General features: G+C 41.0%; 1 protein-coding gene across 1 annotated transcript in view; it reads right to left on the reverse strand.

Annotated features, from left to right (window-relative positions):
• LOC110295232 (dynein heavy chain 7, axonemal-like) overlaps positions 1-14,534 on the reverse strand; it is a 151,034-nt gene that overhangs the window by 92,533 nt on the left and 43,967 nt on the right. Inside the window, exons 10-12 of the mRNA XM_029475280.1 lie at positions 12,235-12,425; positions 7,500-7,633; positions 6,251-6,586 (exon numbers count right to left, since the gene is read on the reverse strand). Coding sequence (XP_029331140.1) covers positions 6,251-6,586; positions 7,500-7,633; positions 12,235-12,425 — 661 coding nt within the window. The remainder of the gene's footprint in view (positions 1-6,250; positions 6,587-7,499; positions 7,634-12,234; positions 12,426-14,534) is intronic.

Here is a 14,534-nt window from a genome sequence, read left to right on the forward strand (position 1 = left end):
CCTTTGCCCTCAAGTGAGTCTGGCTAAGGGTTTATCTATCTTGTTGATTTTCTCAAAGAACCAGCTCCTCAATTGGTTGATTCTTTGAATCTAGGGCCCAAACAGGGCACTGCCTCAAAGGCTCTGTGGCTCCTGCCTGTCCCACTAGCTCTCAGGTTCTGTGGTGCACACTCTCAGCTGTGCAGACTAAGTTCCTAAGTTCCGTGGAGTCCTGGAACCAAGATGGCTTCCTCTGCTCCTGAGGCAAAGAGCTCTTTAGCCAGGCGGACACCTGTCCTCTAGCCGGGAGGGTGGCCGGATGTCTGGAATCTGAAAAGGGTGCTGCCTTAGAGGCTCTGTGGCTCCCACCTATCCCAGAAGCTGTCAGCTTCTGTTGTGCACACTCTCACCTCTGCAGACTAAGTTCAGCGGAGTCCTGGAACCAAGATGGCTCCCGCTGATCCTGAGGCAAAGGGCTCCCAGGCCGGGCGGAGACCTGTCCTCTGGCCGGGAAGGTGGCGGGATCACCTGAAGTCTTAAGATCCCGTGGCTGGTGATGTGAGTAGCTGGCGGGTGTCAGCCGACTCTGCGCCCTAGCTACCCTGGTTCTGGTCGGACCGGAAGAGGGTTGTGTCCCTACTCGGGCTGGGTTTTCTCTCCTGTATTTCTTTAAGTGAGTTATTAAAGTCCTTCCTGGTGTCGTCTACCACCATCATGAGATATGCTTTTAAATCATGGACTATCTTTTTGGGTGTCCAGGACTGGGTGGTGTGGGAGTGCTGCATTCTGATGATGGTGAGTGGTCTTGGTTTCTGTTAGTAAGATTCTTATGTTTGCCTTTCGCCATCTGGTAATCTCTGGAGTTAGTTGTTATAGTTGTCTCTGGTTAGAGCTTGTTCCTCAGGTGATTATGTTAGCCTCTATCAGCAGACATGGGAGACTAGCTCTCTCCTGAGTTTCAGTGTTCAGAGTACTCTCTGTGGGCAAGCTTTCCTCTTGCAGGGAAGGTGCCCAGATATCTGGTGTTCGAACCTGCCTCCTGGCAAAGTTTTGATCCACTCACAGAGGTCTTAAGATCCCGTGGAGGGTCCTGTGTGTACCTTGCAGGTGTCTGCAGACTCTGTGCCCAAGGTACTCCAGTGCTGGCGTGGACCGGAAGGGACTTGTGCCCCTTGTGATCAGGCTGGGTTTTCTGCTTTCCTAATTAATGCAGTCTCAGGTCCAGTGTGATTGGATTGGAGCAGCAGCTGTGTTCCACTCACCAGAGGTCTTAAGATCCCATTGTGGGTCCTGTGGGTACCTTGTGGGTGTCAGCAGACTCTGCACCCAAGCTACCCTGGTGCTGTCGGGGACCAGAAGGGCGACCGCCTTTATTTTAATAGGCCTTAAACAACTCAATAGTTGGGCCATTGCCTAACCTCCATGGGGTTAATCCCGAGTTATTACTTACTAATTCTATGTTCTATGTTGGCTGCTCTGGGCCCAGTTGAGCAGGCCTCTTGGCGAGGGTCTCCAAGCTCCTTCACATGGCTGCTATGCCTATCTGTCTTGCATTCTTCTTGGGCAACCTGTCTCTCCTCTCCTCCACACCCTTCCCACATGGTGGATTTCCCCCTGCTGCCAAGCCTGGGAAATCCTAAAATCTTTTCTCTGTCTGTGCTCCCCAGCTATTGGCTGTTGGCATTTTTATTTACTGATCAGAGTCAACTGGGGGCAGGTTCCCAGAATTTACATGTAGACCTTCTTGTGTTTACAGGTTTTTTTTTTGGGGGGGGCATATTTAGCATTTGTAATATAAGCAGCTACAAATGTTGGTAAGTGGTATAATGATATGAGACAATTCAAGTTTCTCTAGTGGAGTTTTATATTTAAATAAACTTATAGGAACTGGACTTAAATGAGGAAGACAGTTAACAGTGCAGATATTTGTACTTATTTTAACAGTATTCATAATACTTACAAGTCTTACCAAATTATTTCCACAATATGGTCTATTGAATAGCTTCTAAAAACTATGTTTATAGAGGAATATTGATAGAAGTAACTCTGTTACACATATGCTTGCACATGTGTATACATTTACATATGTATATTTCATTTTTAAAAAGTTGCAGTTTGACCCCTTTAATAAAACAATACCCTACTTGGATCGTTTTTCTGCATTTCCTGTTTTTGTTTGCTTGTTTTTGTTTTTTACTACAGTTATTTTAGTATTTCCTACATGAACACTAATTCATCAACTTCAATAAATAACACTTTATTATGGCAATTTCACAGTGTCTGACACAATGTTCATGATATATTATTCTTGGTGTCACACTTAAATGAAGCTCAACCATCAAAAGGAGTCTATCGGTATACTTGAGTAAGAGGAACAAGAAGGAATACTAGAGTAATAACCATCTTTAGTAGGCAGGCTTGTGTGAGCAGTCCCATGCTTCCTGTACTTTGGGGGATAGCTGAGTCTAATAGCTGTTAAACTCCCACTAATACCATGTTTATCAATAACTGGGAGATCACAAATCATTTCTACAAGAATTTGTTCTCTCTTTAATCTTTGACCAGCAGTTAGCTTTTCAATTGGAACTCTTATTTTGCTGGGGGGGGGGGAGGGAGGATGATGAAAAGTGCTGTCTAGAAGGTTCTTGGTATAACAAGAGCATACACACGAATGGTTGCCCCATCAGTTGCATCCCATTCGATCCACCACAAGTGTGCGTGAATCGGCACCAACAGCCATGCATGGAGATACTCGCAGGCAGCACACATCCACTGTGGCCCTAGACTGGAAGCCCATATTCCCAACAGCAGAAGGGAACAATTGTTTTAGGTTCAGTTTCAGGCCAAACAAATGTTTAAAAAGTAAGTGGAAGGGCTTCTTTCTCCTGTTGAAAATAAAGGGAGAGTCCACCCCTTACCCCTCTTTTCTTAGAGCCCCAAATTAAGGAACTTAAAGTTTTCTAAGTATTTTATACTCTCTGATGCTCTTAAACTCTTATTTTATTTTCATTGATGTGTGTGTGTGTGTGTTAGGTGTGGGTGCACACATGCCACAGTGCACCTGTGGAGGACAGAGGATGACTTTCAGGAGTCGCTTCTCCTTTCACCATGGGTCTGGGGATGGAACTCATGCCAGGATTGCAAGGCAAGTGTTGTCACCTACTGAATGTATATTATAGAGAAATGTATATTACTTAGAATATATAATATTTAGAAATGTATATTCTTTAAAAAATCACTTCAAAACACAGTCAGGACCTGCTTTAAGACCCAGGAATATCTCAAATGTCTGCCAACATCCTGGAAGCCATTGCTTTGAAGCATAAACCCAGTGCCTGTGGAAGAACAGTTGCCCTGACTTCACCAGGCTCCTTGCTTTATGGTTCAAAGTCATCTCCTCCTATGGAGGTGTAAAAATTTTGTGTTTCCTCTTACTAAAGTTAATTTGCTAACACAGATGGTCCCCTCCATTAGCAGGCAGAGTGAGGATGAACTACAGAGTGAGGGTGCTAGCTACACAGGCATGCTTCCTTGTAAAAACTCATTTCTGCACATTTGTGTTAGCACAATGCTATCTTCAAGGAAAATTTTAATTTTATCTTCCCTATTAGTCTTTTTGTACTTCACATTTACAGTAGTCACACGTACGGTTTTCAGTGCTTACAGATAAAGGATTTTAACTTCAAATAAAAAGCTGTGTTTGTTTTCTACATTTTAATCCAAATCATATATTAAGATAAAGGGGATTTGCTTTTCTTTAATTTCAAGAGCTTTGTTACTGGTATGAAAAACAAACAAACAGACAAACAAAAAAACCAGCTTGGATGAGTCTAATTTGGTACAGAAAAAAAAAAAAAGAATCCTTCGAAGAATGGAGTCATTTTAACTTTTCAATCCTGAACCAAAAAACCTGCACAGCAGGGGTGGTAGAGCAATTCTCTTCTCATAGTCTCCAGAGAACAGCTAGACTTTAAATCTACATAGATGATAACATTGTGGTGGCTATTGGTTTGGTTTTTTTTTTTTTTTTTTTAATTTTTTTTTGGGAGGGGTATGTTTTGTTTGGTTTAGTTTGTTGTTTTTCTTTTCTTTCCTGTTTATTTCATTGTGTAGCCCTGGCTGTCCTGGAACTGTGCTGTGTAGACCAGGCTAACCTCAAATTCACAGAGCTCTACCTGCCTCTGCTCTGTGTAGCCACTGCCCATTTGGCTACTGTGCTGAACAAGGTTGAGATTAAGAACTGTACCTAAAAGGAACATGGTGAGACACAGAGGTGACTCAGCAGGTAAAATACCCTTGCCACATAAGCCTGAGGACCTGAGTTCAAATCTCTAGAGGCTACAGAGAGCTTGAGTGTGGTGGTGAATGATTATAAAATGGGAGGCTGAGACAGGGAAAGCCCTCTGATACCCCAGATCAGCTACCCTGGAGTACACAGCCCTGAACAACCAGTGAGTCCTGGCCTTTAACAAGAACCAGCTCCTGAGGTTGTCCCATAATCCCGATGTGTGTGCTGTGACATGCAAGTGTGCAGCACATACTCACACATGCATTCACACACGCACACTCATACGGTGATCAAAATAAATAAAGATCCTGTCCCAGAATTTCAAATCCAGTGCAGAAAACAGATGTGTGTGCCTAATTAACTGGAAACATATGGATTTTTTTTAAGAGATCACCTACAATTTTGTTTTTCTTCAGTAATCCTCAATAACTTGAAAACTTCAAGGACTAGAAACAAACACTAAAAATTAGAAACAAAGGCCAAGCTGAAAACTTCTCTCACTAACAAGTCAAATGAAGTCTTTCCTCTAGTTGGCTTAAGCTTAAACAAGATCTTAGTGCTTGGTTTCTGATCCCAAAAGACAAGCGACTGTGGTGCCTATTTTACATATCTAAGCAGATCTGGCCTCCAGGTTCTCCCAGCATCCCTCAGTCACTACCTGGCATAACTTGCCTCCAACCTTGAACTTTCCAGCCCAGGGGCGGGGCTGCCCTTCCCCCAGAAAATCTTCTTTATAATCCAGACCTTTTGTTTTCTTGCTCTTCCTTTCCTCTTCTTTCTCTGCACAAGTGCCCCTTTCTCTATTTCTCCCTCTCCTACCCACTCCCCCTTCCCGGCTTCCTTGGTCCTTAGTCCTTGGGCCAGGGAACTCACCACCAGAGAGCAGCTTCCCAATAAACCTGCCTTTAATATGACATAATCTGGCTTGAATTGACTCATTTCACTCGTGGCTGAGAAATAACATCACTTAATGCTTTTGCTTTTTATATACTATTCAATAGTAAATAATATGTTTTCTATAGATAATCATAAAAATAAGTTGTGTGATTTTCAAAAAATAATCAATATCAGATTTTTGCTTTTGCCCTGGTATCTGGCAGAGTTTCAATGTGGTAAACCCAAATGTAAAACTATAGTTTCAGAGATGGCTGAGAGAGTGTCTGCTTATCATTGGAGCACAAAACTCCTCTCTCCATCCCCACAGTCAATAGGAGATTCTGCAAATGGGGAACAAAGCTAACTGCTTCCTTCTTCTAGAATTATATTACAGTCCTACTGAAAGGTTCAGTGTTGGTTCAGGATATCCCAAGACCAAGTTGTCAGCACAAAGGAGATTTGCCCCAGAGAGACAATGAGCAGGGAATAAGGGACAAACAGAAGCAATAGAAGAGAAGGGAAATAAAAAATAGAGGGGGGAAATAAAAGAGAGAGGGAAGGGCTATTTGTCCTACAAGAGATGGGGAGGGCAAAGGACTGCCTCTGGACAAAGAGGAGACAGAAGCAGCACATAGGAAAATGTTGATTTATAAAGATAAAGGGGAAAACCCGGTGTTTCCTATCTAATTTTAATTGGGCGTTTAATCAGGTGAGCCAGAGTGGGCTTTTGATTTCTGGACTTCAATACTTTGACAGCTGAACCTTGATAGCCTCAGGAAGAGGAAGTGGCCACGTAAGGGAATAGACCTCTGGTGGCTAGCTTTAAGAATGTAATCTAAGGGATTTTAGCAAGGCAGAGAGGGGAAGGGAGAGAAGGGCAAGGCCTGCCAGAGCCACATTTGCCATGTTTGAGATGGCTAGAGTCCCTTCACCTACATCTCTGTAAACCATTATTTCCCAGCTAAAGCTTCACACATCTGTTCTATTTCTGGGAAAATGATGAGTCAAGCTCCCTTAAGCTTCATGGCTGTGACATTCATGCCATCCTGAAATCATAATCAAAACCATCATTTTCCCTAGTGTAAGATTAGCATTCCCTTTACATACCTTTTTAATAAGATGTCTGATTTCTCCGAATTCTCAATGGACAGGATGAACAGGTTAATAAACCAGGTCAGAGAATACTGGTACATGGGCTCAATGTTGGCTAGATCAGCGATGGAGAAGAACAGGATGGAAGAATGGATAGCAATGGGCCGATAGCCCATGCGGGTAATGTCAATCTTTTTCTCTGTCTCCTCAGCCACTTCCTGCTTCTGAGAAATCTCATTAGCCAAAGACTTGGAGGAAGATAATATTTTAATTGCAGTCTCATCTTCTAATATATTGCCTTCTGATAATGAGAGAACTTCTAAAATCTTGTCTTCTATTTCCTTTAACTGCCTAGAATGAAGTACAGCTTTCTCAGAAAAGAAATGGTTTAAAAATCACTTGAAATATGCAGTCTTTTCTAAGAAACAGAGACCTTGTAACCGAAAGAAATGTGTCATGCCATGACAATTATCTGAAAAAGGGATGCTGTGAGATTAATTTCTTATCTTGTGAAATGTCACTGAGACATGGTCTTCCTGCTCAGCTCCCTTAATGATCACTCGTGTGACACCCCGAGAAATGGAGCAAGCCAGTCTCCTCTGCCACCCAGTACCTTGGCTCAGATGGAACTCAAGGTACCACTCCATTTACTTCCAGAATTTTTACATGATTTAGAGAGTTTAATGCTACATAGATATTATGCCCCAAAGAAAACAAATCACTTTGGTTGCACAGTGAACCAAGACACTTCCGTGCAGCACCTTTGTTGATGAACAGAAGACCTGTGCCCATGTCTGTGGTAAGCCTCTGTGTTCTTCCCGAGTCTAAGAAAAAGACTCAGCAATGCAGTTTTCTGAGTTAATGCAGAGGCTCTGTAGGCCCTGAATTAAAAACTTTTCCACTTGGGGGAGGAACTGGAGAGATAGCTCAGCAGTTAAGAGTACATTGCTCTTCCAGGACTTGGGTTCAAATCCCAGCACCCATACCAGGCAGTTCACAACTGTCTGCAACTCCATTTCCAGTGGTTCCTCTGCCATCCTCATGCTTTTCTGGCCTCTAGACACACACACACACACACACACACACACACACACATATATATATATATATATATATATATATATACATATACATATATATGTATATATATACACACACACATATATATGTATATATGTGTATATATGTTATATAATTTAACTAAATAGATGCTAAATATACTTTACTATAACCACAAAATAAATCTTCATTCTGCACTTCAAACCTTTTGTTGTCAGCTCCTTGTAGTATCAAGGCTTGCTTTTCTTCTTCGAGGTCTGGCCTTTCCCGTGCCACTACGATTCCCAAAAGCTGATCCTGCATTCCCTCAGGAGTTATCATGAAGTTTAACAATGTCACCTATAAGTGAAAGAATGTATTTTGAAAATGCATTGTTTTTTCCACTAAGAAACCTTCTCTGTGTGTGATTCAAGGTTCCATTCATTGAACACATATTGTGGCAGTCATATGAATGAAAATAGAATTCACAGAGATGATAGCTAGCAATGGTACAGGCAAGCCTGACTGTTAATGATAGCCAGCAATGATGCAGGCAAGCCTGACTGTTAATGATAGCCAGCAATGATACAGGCAAGTCTGATTGTTGGATGAAAAACTCATAAAAGCTTATGACAGTCAAAATCAAATACTTATAACAGTTTATGTATTCCCAATTCCAACTGGTCCAATTTCTGATGATCCTTTAACAGTGAAATCAATTAGAATGAGGTTGGAAACAACCCTTACTACAAACTGGACTGAATCTCTTTTTAAGGTTCATTAGAGGTGATATATGAAACAATCTTAGGAGAGAGAGAGAGACAAGAAAAGAGAACTGCTCTCATATGCTATGAATGAAGTATTTTTGTGTTAATGAGCCACTATCCTGCAAGAAGAAGCATTAGGGAATTTACCTGTTTATAGTGCCCATCAAGGGCTATCTGCTGATATCCACTCTATCCAAGTACCTAATTAGTGGAGAGCTGGTGTAGTTGTGCATGCCCATACATAGGACACATCTTTAAAATCATTCTTTCTGGTACTTCCCAATAATTGTGTTAATTTAATGTTCTCTGGAAAACTATTCATAGTACCCCCAGCTCTAGAATGATCTCTACTTGTCACAATTACACTTGTTGAAAATAATGTTTCCCATCTCAGTGTCACCTCAGTCTTCCTGCTCCCTTCCCGCCCTTCTATACCCACCGGTATACACGACAATAAAACAGTAGCTGTCTAGTTCTGGCCACCAAATAATGTAGAAGCTGATAAATACTGACTTGAGCTTCACTTCCTTTTAAATTCTCACTTATTGGTTTTTGTATATTTGCCAGTGTGCTGCCTGTTGATTTAAAATAAAATCTCAATTGTTCAATTTTACCAATGAAGACTCCAGAGCCAGATGTTGGGGTGAAACCCTGTTAGCTCCGAGAGGCAAAGAAAGCACTTGGGTGACTCCATCAAACTAAATGTTCCTCCCTTTTATTTCCTGCATGCCTTTCTGTGCATCCTCCTGACTCCCTCTTACTCTCTAAGGTTTTTTCTTAATAATCTTATGTTCACTTGCAGTCAACTGTTTGTCTGCTCTGCTTCTTGACCTGTGGTTGATTTTATTTAATCCTGTTTACAATATTCAAGCAGAAAGCTCTTGGATTAAAAGGTGTGTCCTAAGGCTGAGCCACACCACAAAAGCACCACCTTAAAGCAGGATTTTCCAGTAAATAATACAATCTCAGTGTGATGGACTATCCTGCAACAGTTGCCCACGTGCCTTAGGGTCTGCAACCCAGAAGACTCTGAAGACCCAGCCTCCTCTACTTCTGTTTGTGCCTTTTACTCCACTGGCACTGTGAGCTCAGTGCTTGCTCTACTGGACACCTTGAGCCCTGGGATATACCACACCAACTCTCCATTTTCTACACTGCAGATTTACCTCCTCACAGACTCCTCCCCAGTGCACTCCGGCCCCACCCCCAGCAGCTTCCTGTGCTTCTTCTTTGGTTCCTAACTTCTTTCAGCACACCTGTGACTAGATGCAGCCATGCATTTATTTGTCACCTGGTCTAGGGTGGAACAACATCCAGTAGGACAAGGAATATTAAAAGTAGTAAATATTCAGGACATAGAGAAAAAGGATCTAACCTGACCCACAGTGACTATGGAGCTTTGCTGGCAAGAGACTATTCCCTCTGCAGGGACCTGCCATTTTGTTTTTGTGTAGAAACTTGCTAACTGGGGCAGGCATCAAGTGCAAAGCAGCTTCCTCTGGTACCCTAGAAAGATGACTCACTTCTCCCACCCAAACCTGATGCCTGCTTTGTGTTAGTGATACCCCGTTGTTCTTTTATCCCATCTTCTCAGTGCTCAGCCTCCAGTTGTTAAGGTTTTTTCTTTTACTGTCTATTTTAATAGACATTGGGGACTTAGTGCTGGCCCCAAGACCTGGAGTCTGCACATTGCCCCTGGGGTGCTGTCCCCAAGTTAATTATGATTGGTGAATAAAGATGCCGACAGGCAATAGCTGGGCAGAAGAGACATAGGTGGGGTTCAGGTTTTGCCGGCTTGCAGGAGAGAGGACCATGAGGAGGGAGGAGAAAGAGGAGGCTGCCATGGAATAAAAGAATAATGTTCAGGAGGGAGGAGGAGCGCTACCATGGGAAAGCTGAGCCAGAAAAAGTGTGGCCATGTGGGCTGGCCAATTGGAGTTAAGAGCAGTCCAGATGGAACCCAGTAAGTAGTAAGTGATAATTTGGTATTCTCGATAGGAACCAAGATTCTAACAGCATGGAGAATAGGCAGTCACCCAGTTATTGTGCTGCCTAAGGCATATTAAAAATATAAAGGCTGTGTGTGTGTTTTGCATCCAGGAACATAAATGGTCTAAGGTGGGGAAGAAACCACAGGCCGGGATTTTAATATTTTTTACTACATCCAGTGACACTTTGTACAGTTTATATGGATGCAGTCACAGGTTAGGATGAGGTAATAATCATGAAAAAAAGTCAAAACTGATCCTATTAACAGATTAATCCTGAATGAGGAGCCAGCTCTACAGGGTATACTCATTTTCATGCAAAANCAGTATTAGCAGTATGCCTGGTTTATAACTTTTGTTTTGCTGCGTACAGACAGAAACCTATTCATTGAAAGCCTAATGATGTCAGATCTTTGAAACCAAGATATTTGCAAATGTAGCCACACACTCACAAAGCATTTAAAATCTTACAGACACAGGAGCAAAATTTCATTTTCATTTAGACAAAAAAGGATGTGAGCAGCATGGCACCCTCCCTTGGAGGCTTTTGAAAGCAAAAGGTACAGGAAAGATCCAAAATGTGGGGGCGAGAAGACACATTTAAATATATAAATGAAAGTTAGTAACTACCTCACCAAGCTTCCTAACCCCCATTTAATCAACCCCAGCAATTAAAATAATGGAGCAATAAAACACTCTGGGGATCTTAGGGATTTCTGTGCTGAACCATACACACATCTGCATCCTCCCTGCTGCAGCTTACAACTTCTGTCATAAGCAGTTATTATCCAACCAAGGGCTGTTTGTGCTCTCTGTGAGACTGCCCTGTGCTTTCCTGGAAAGTAGAAAGGGGGTTTTTCCATACTGCTTATTAATCTTTTTCTTATAACAGCCTTGCGATTTTATTTCCTTGTATTTTATTCTTTTACTCCTTATGTTGAAAAGTTAAATTGTCATGCTAATGTGAACATTCATATAAACTCAGTCCACTAGGCCCCATCCAGAGCACTTTATGGAGACTCACTTATTCAGATTTTTACTTCACTCAATGACATAGTAACTTTTATAATGATCATTTACACATGAGGGGACTGATGCACAGGGACATGGAACAGCATGGCCACGTCTGTGATAGAGCAGTGGCTCAAATTCACACACATAACTCTGTTAGTCTCTTTCCTAATGAGGAGAGAGATACCAGGTGGGTTTGATTTGTTTGTTTGTTTTGTTTTTTGTTTGTTTGTTTGTTTGGGTTTTTCTTTTGAGGACTTAAATAACAGTATGTTTAGCTAGTTAAAAACAGTGGCCACAGCATTTCCATTATGTTTTCAAAACCAAGCTGGACCGTCACACACAAGCATCTAGACCCCATAGCTGTGTTCATCAGTCCATGTGTATACTCTGAGGTTCCAGGACACACTGTGGCCACCACCATGCCTACTTTTCATGGCCCACACATTACATTCCCTCTGCACACACTGTTGTGTGCACAGTGTGAAGCCCTTGGGAACAGGTATCATGCTCACCTATCATGGATGGAATGATTGTCCCAAAATTATCTGCCATCTGCCATTCAGGGGAGGTGCCTGTATTAAATGTTCTCAATAAAAAAGATCTAAGCACACTGGACAGATCTTTTGTTTTTTCCTATATGTAGTTTAACAGATCAGAATGATAATGGTAAATAAATGTTACACTCACTCTCAAACACTGAATGACAACCAGGCACGAGAATAAGGGGATTAAAATAGACTATGGTAAAGCCCCTAACTCCAGGTGGCCAGCCTTAGATCAATGTTACAGCCATTTTAATCTTTGCATAACATGTTAACTCTATCCTTTAAAGGGATTTGTGGTATTAAAAAAAAAAAACAATACTGATCATTCTTTTAAATAATTCTGCAAAATCAGAAAGCAGCAGCAGCCTTCCTCTGAGAAAGGATGGAGTCCTGTTTCCAAGTGTCCATTCCAATAAGGAGCATATTATCATCTACTTCAAAGCAAGAATGTTGGCACATGACACCTGTGAAATCATCCAAGGATGATCGTGCAGATTAAATTCTGGTGGCCGTTCTTCCCAGCACATGATTTCAGGAAGTAGAGAGGACAAATTTCAGCTGTCTTAGGAAGACCTGGTCCTCTTATGTCTGAGTAGGAAAATATGATCAGAGATCAGGAGATGTGATAAGAAAACTTAGGTACTGGCCTTCACTGACGTCTCTGGGAGATAGTGCGGGTTCCTCAGCTTGGTCGTGATGTAGAAGCGGAAGTCGGGAGCATACTCAATTGTGGAGTCTCCAAGCCGAATGCATGTGCTCCCACCCTGCTTGAAGGTCTGCTTCAACAAAAGAGGCTCTAGAATCGGGTCCAATTCTTCTCCCACATTTTCTAGCAACACTAAGGCAGAAAAAAATATTCCATCATACTTAAAATATTGACTAAAACATCCAGTGCTCCAGTTCTTTCAACGCTCCAGATTGTTTCTGTTCCAGTAGCTACCTACTTGCATCTTCAATGAGTACAGAGAAATTATGTCATAAAAACACTGCCTGCTGTGAGAAGGATCGTGAGTAGGTCTACATGTCCTCTACACTTGCTTCTACTTCTACACCTGTTAGCCAAACAGCCTGGCTTGATGGTCTCCACCTGGGACTCACTGTATCTAGGCATGATGGCTGAGAAAACGCATTTTTTGGAACGATTTTAGTGTTCACTGAATTTTTTATTACAAAATAACTCATATCTGGAAACACAGGGAATTATAAAGAAGAAATTGGGCAACTACCTCTAATCAGATTTTCTTCATCTTTCCCTCCTCTGTTAAATAGCTTAGGTTGACATATATAAATTGATTGAAAATGATACAAAACTTCATATAACATATAGGTAACTAATGAATAATTCTCAGTTGAAATTTTCTATCAATTTTTCTATACATGCTTAAGATGAAACAAATATCAATTCTGTCCTAATTATTTTGCACGACATCATAACACAATTATCCTACATTATTAAAATTAACAAACATATTACTGTTATCTTTTAAACAGTGGTGTGCTTTTAATAGTATTATATTTGGATATTTTTCTATTCTAAGACATAAGTATCACTGTAAGCAAAACTTAGCATTTCAGAATATTTTCTTTCGATGTCATTCTCGAAAGGACCAGAGACAAATGATCCCTCACAGTGTTAAACTCTTAGCGCATTTGCTAAGTTAAAGTGTTACACAATGGGGCTTAAATCTCTGACACAGGCAATTCTCAATTCATGTACCTGGTAAGTGTCCCTTGAAGGAATGGGGATAATCCCAGCTGGAAAGAGTGGTCTCAGGACTGAGGGAGTGGTAGATGTTTGCACTACACCTGCAGACATATATTCTTCCCATCCCTGGTTACTCATGACTGAATGAATTTCTACAACTACCTCCCTACCCATTCCTCCACTGCTGGGATCTTGGCCAACAGAAACACAGAAGGTAACTTTTAAGAACTCATTTTCACTTTCTTCTCAGTTATCTTTATAGTTAAAAAAAATGAATATACCATAATGAATAACTATGCTAATTTTCCACTGTCTAAATTATTCTTTTCCCACCATTATTAATGACACTGTGATTTTTTTTTTCTCTAAAAGTCTGTTCCTGATTCTGTTCATGCTGGTCCTAGAAGTGAATGCACAGCCAATTTTTTTTAGATACTTTAAGTCACATTATAAACTACTTTCCTGAAAAGCTGTGAGACAGAGCTGCAGGAAGACACTCACTTCACTGCTAATAGACCTATCTATAAAAAGCTTGATACAAAGCAAGGAAGGGGGATGCTGACAGTCAAGATAGGAAAACTCAGGAAGGTCTAGATAAGATGCTATCTCTCACTATTTTAATGGAGAGTGTCAATAATCTGTGTAGATTAACTTCTTCTCAGCCGTGTTTAATTATCATACTATATATACTTTATTGATTGATACAGTAAATGCAGGTACACCTAGACTTTCAACATCATCAGTTGTCAAACTTTTAAATTACAGACTCTTTAAACTTTTTTTCTTAAAGTGGGTCTTATTTTAAAACTCAATACGGCAAAAGAAGAGGGAGACATGGCTCTCGTTGAAGCAGAGGCAGGGGGATGAGGTTGGCAAAACCCTCTGCCTCTCCACCCAGGCTACATGTGAAGAATAAGGGATTTAAAGTCTTGAATACTTTTTAAATACCCTGAATAGGCCAGTATCTAAAGATAACTTCTCAAGCAGAAGGAGCTTTAACCTTGTATGTTTTCAAACTTTTACTTGATGGTTAAATATATGTTAGAGCTTGACACCTTTCTATGAGAATTTAAAATTTTCACTCCTTTCTGATATTCAATGTTAGAATACATGGTGAGAAAAAAAGAAAAGAGAGAGAGAGAGAAAGAAAAAGAAAGAAAGAAAGAAAGGAAGGAAGGAAGGAAGGAAGGAAGGAAGGAAGAAAGAAAGAAAGAAAGAAAGAAAGAAAGAAAGAAAGAAAGA

Source organism: Mus caroli, chromosome 1 (genome assembly GCF_900094665.2).
Source record: "Mus caroli chromosome 1, CAROLI_EIJ_v1.1, whole genome shotgun sequence".
Lineage (NCBI taxonomy): Eukaryota > Metazoa > Chordata > Mammalia > Rodentia > Muridae > Mus > Mus caroli.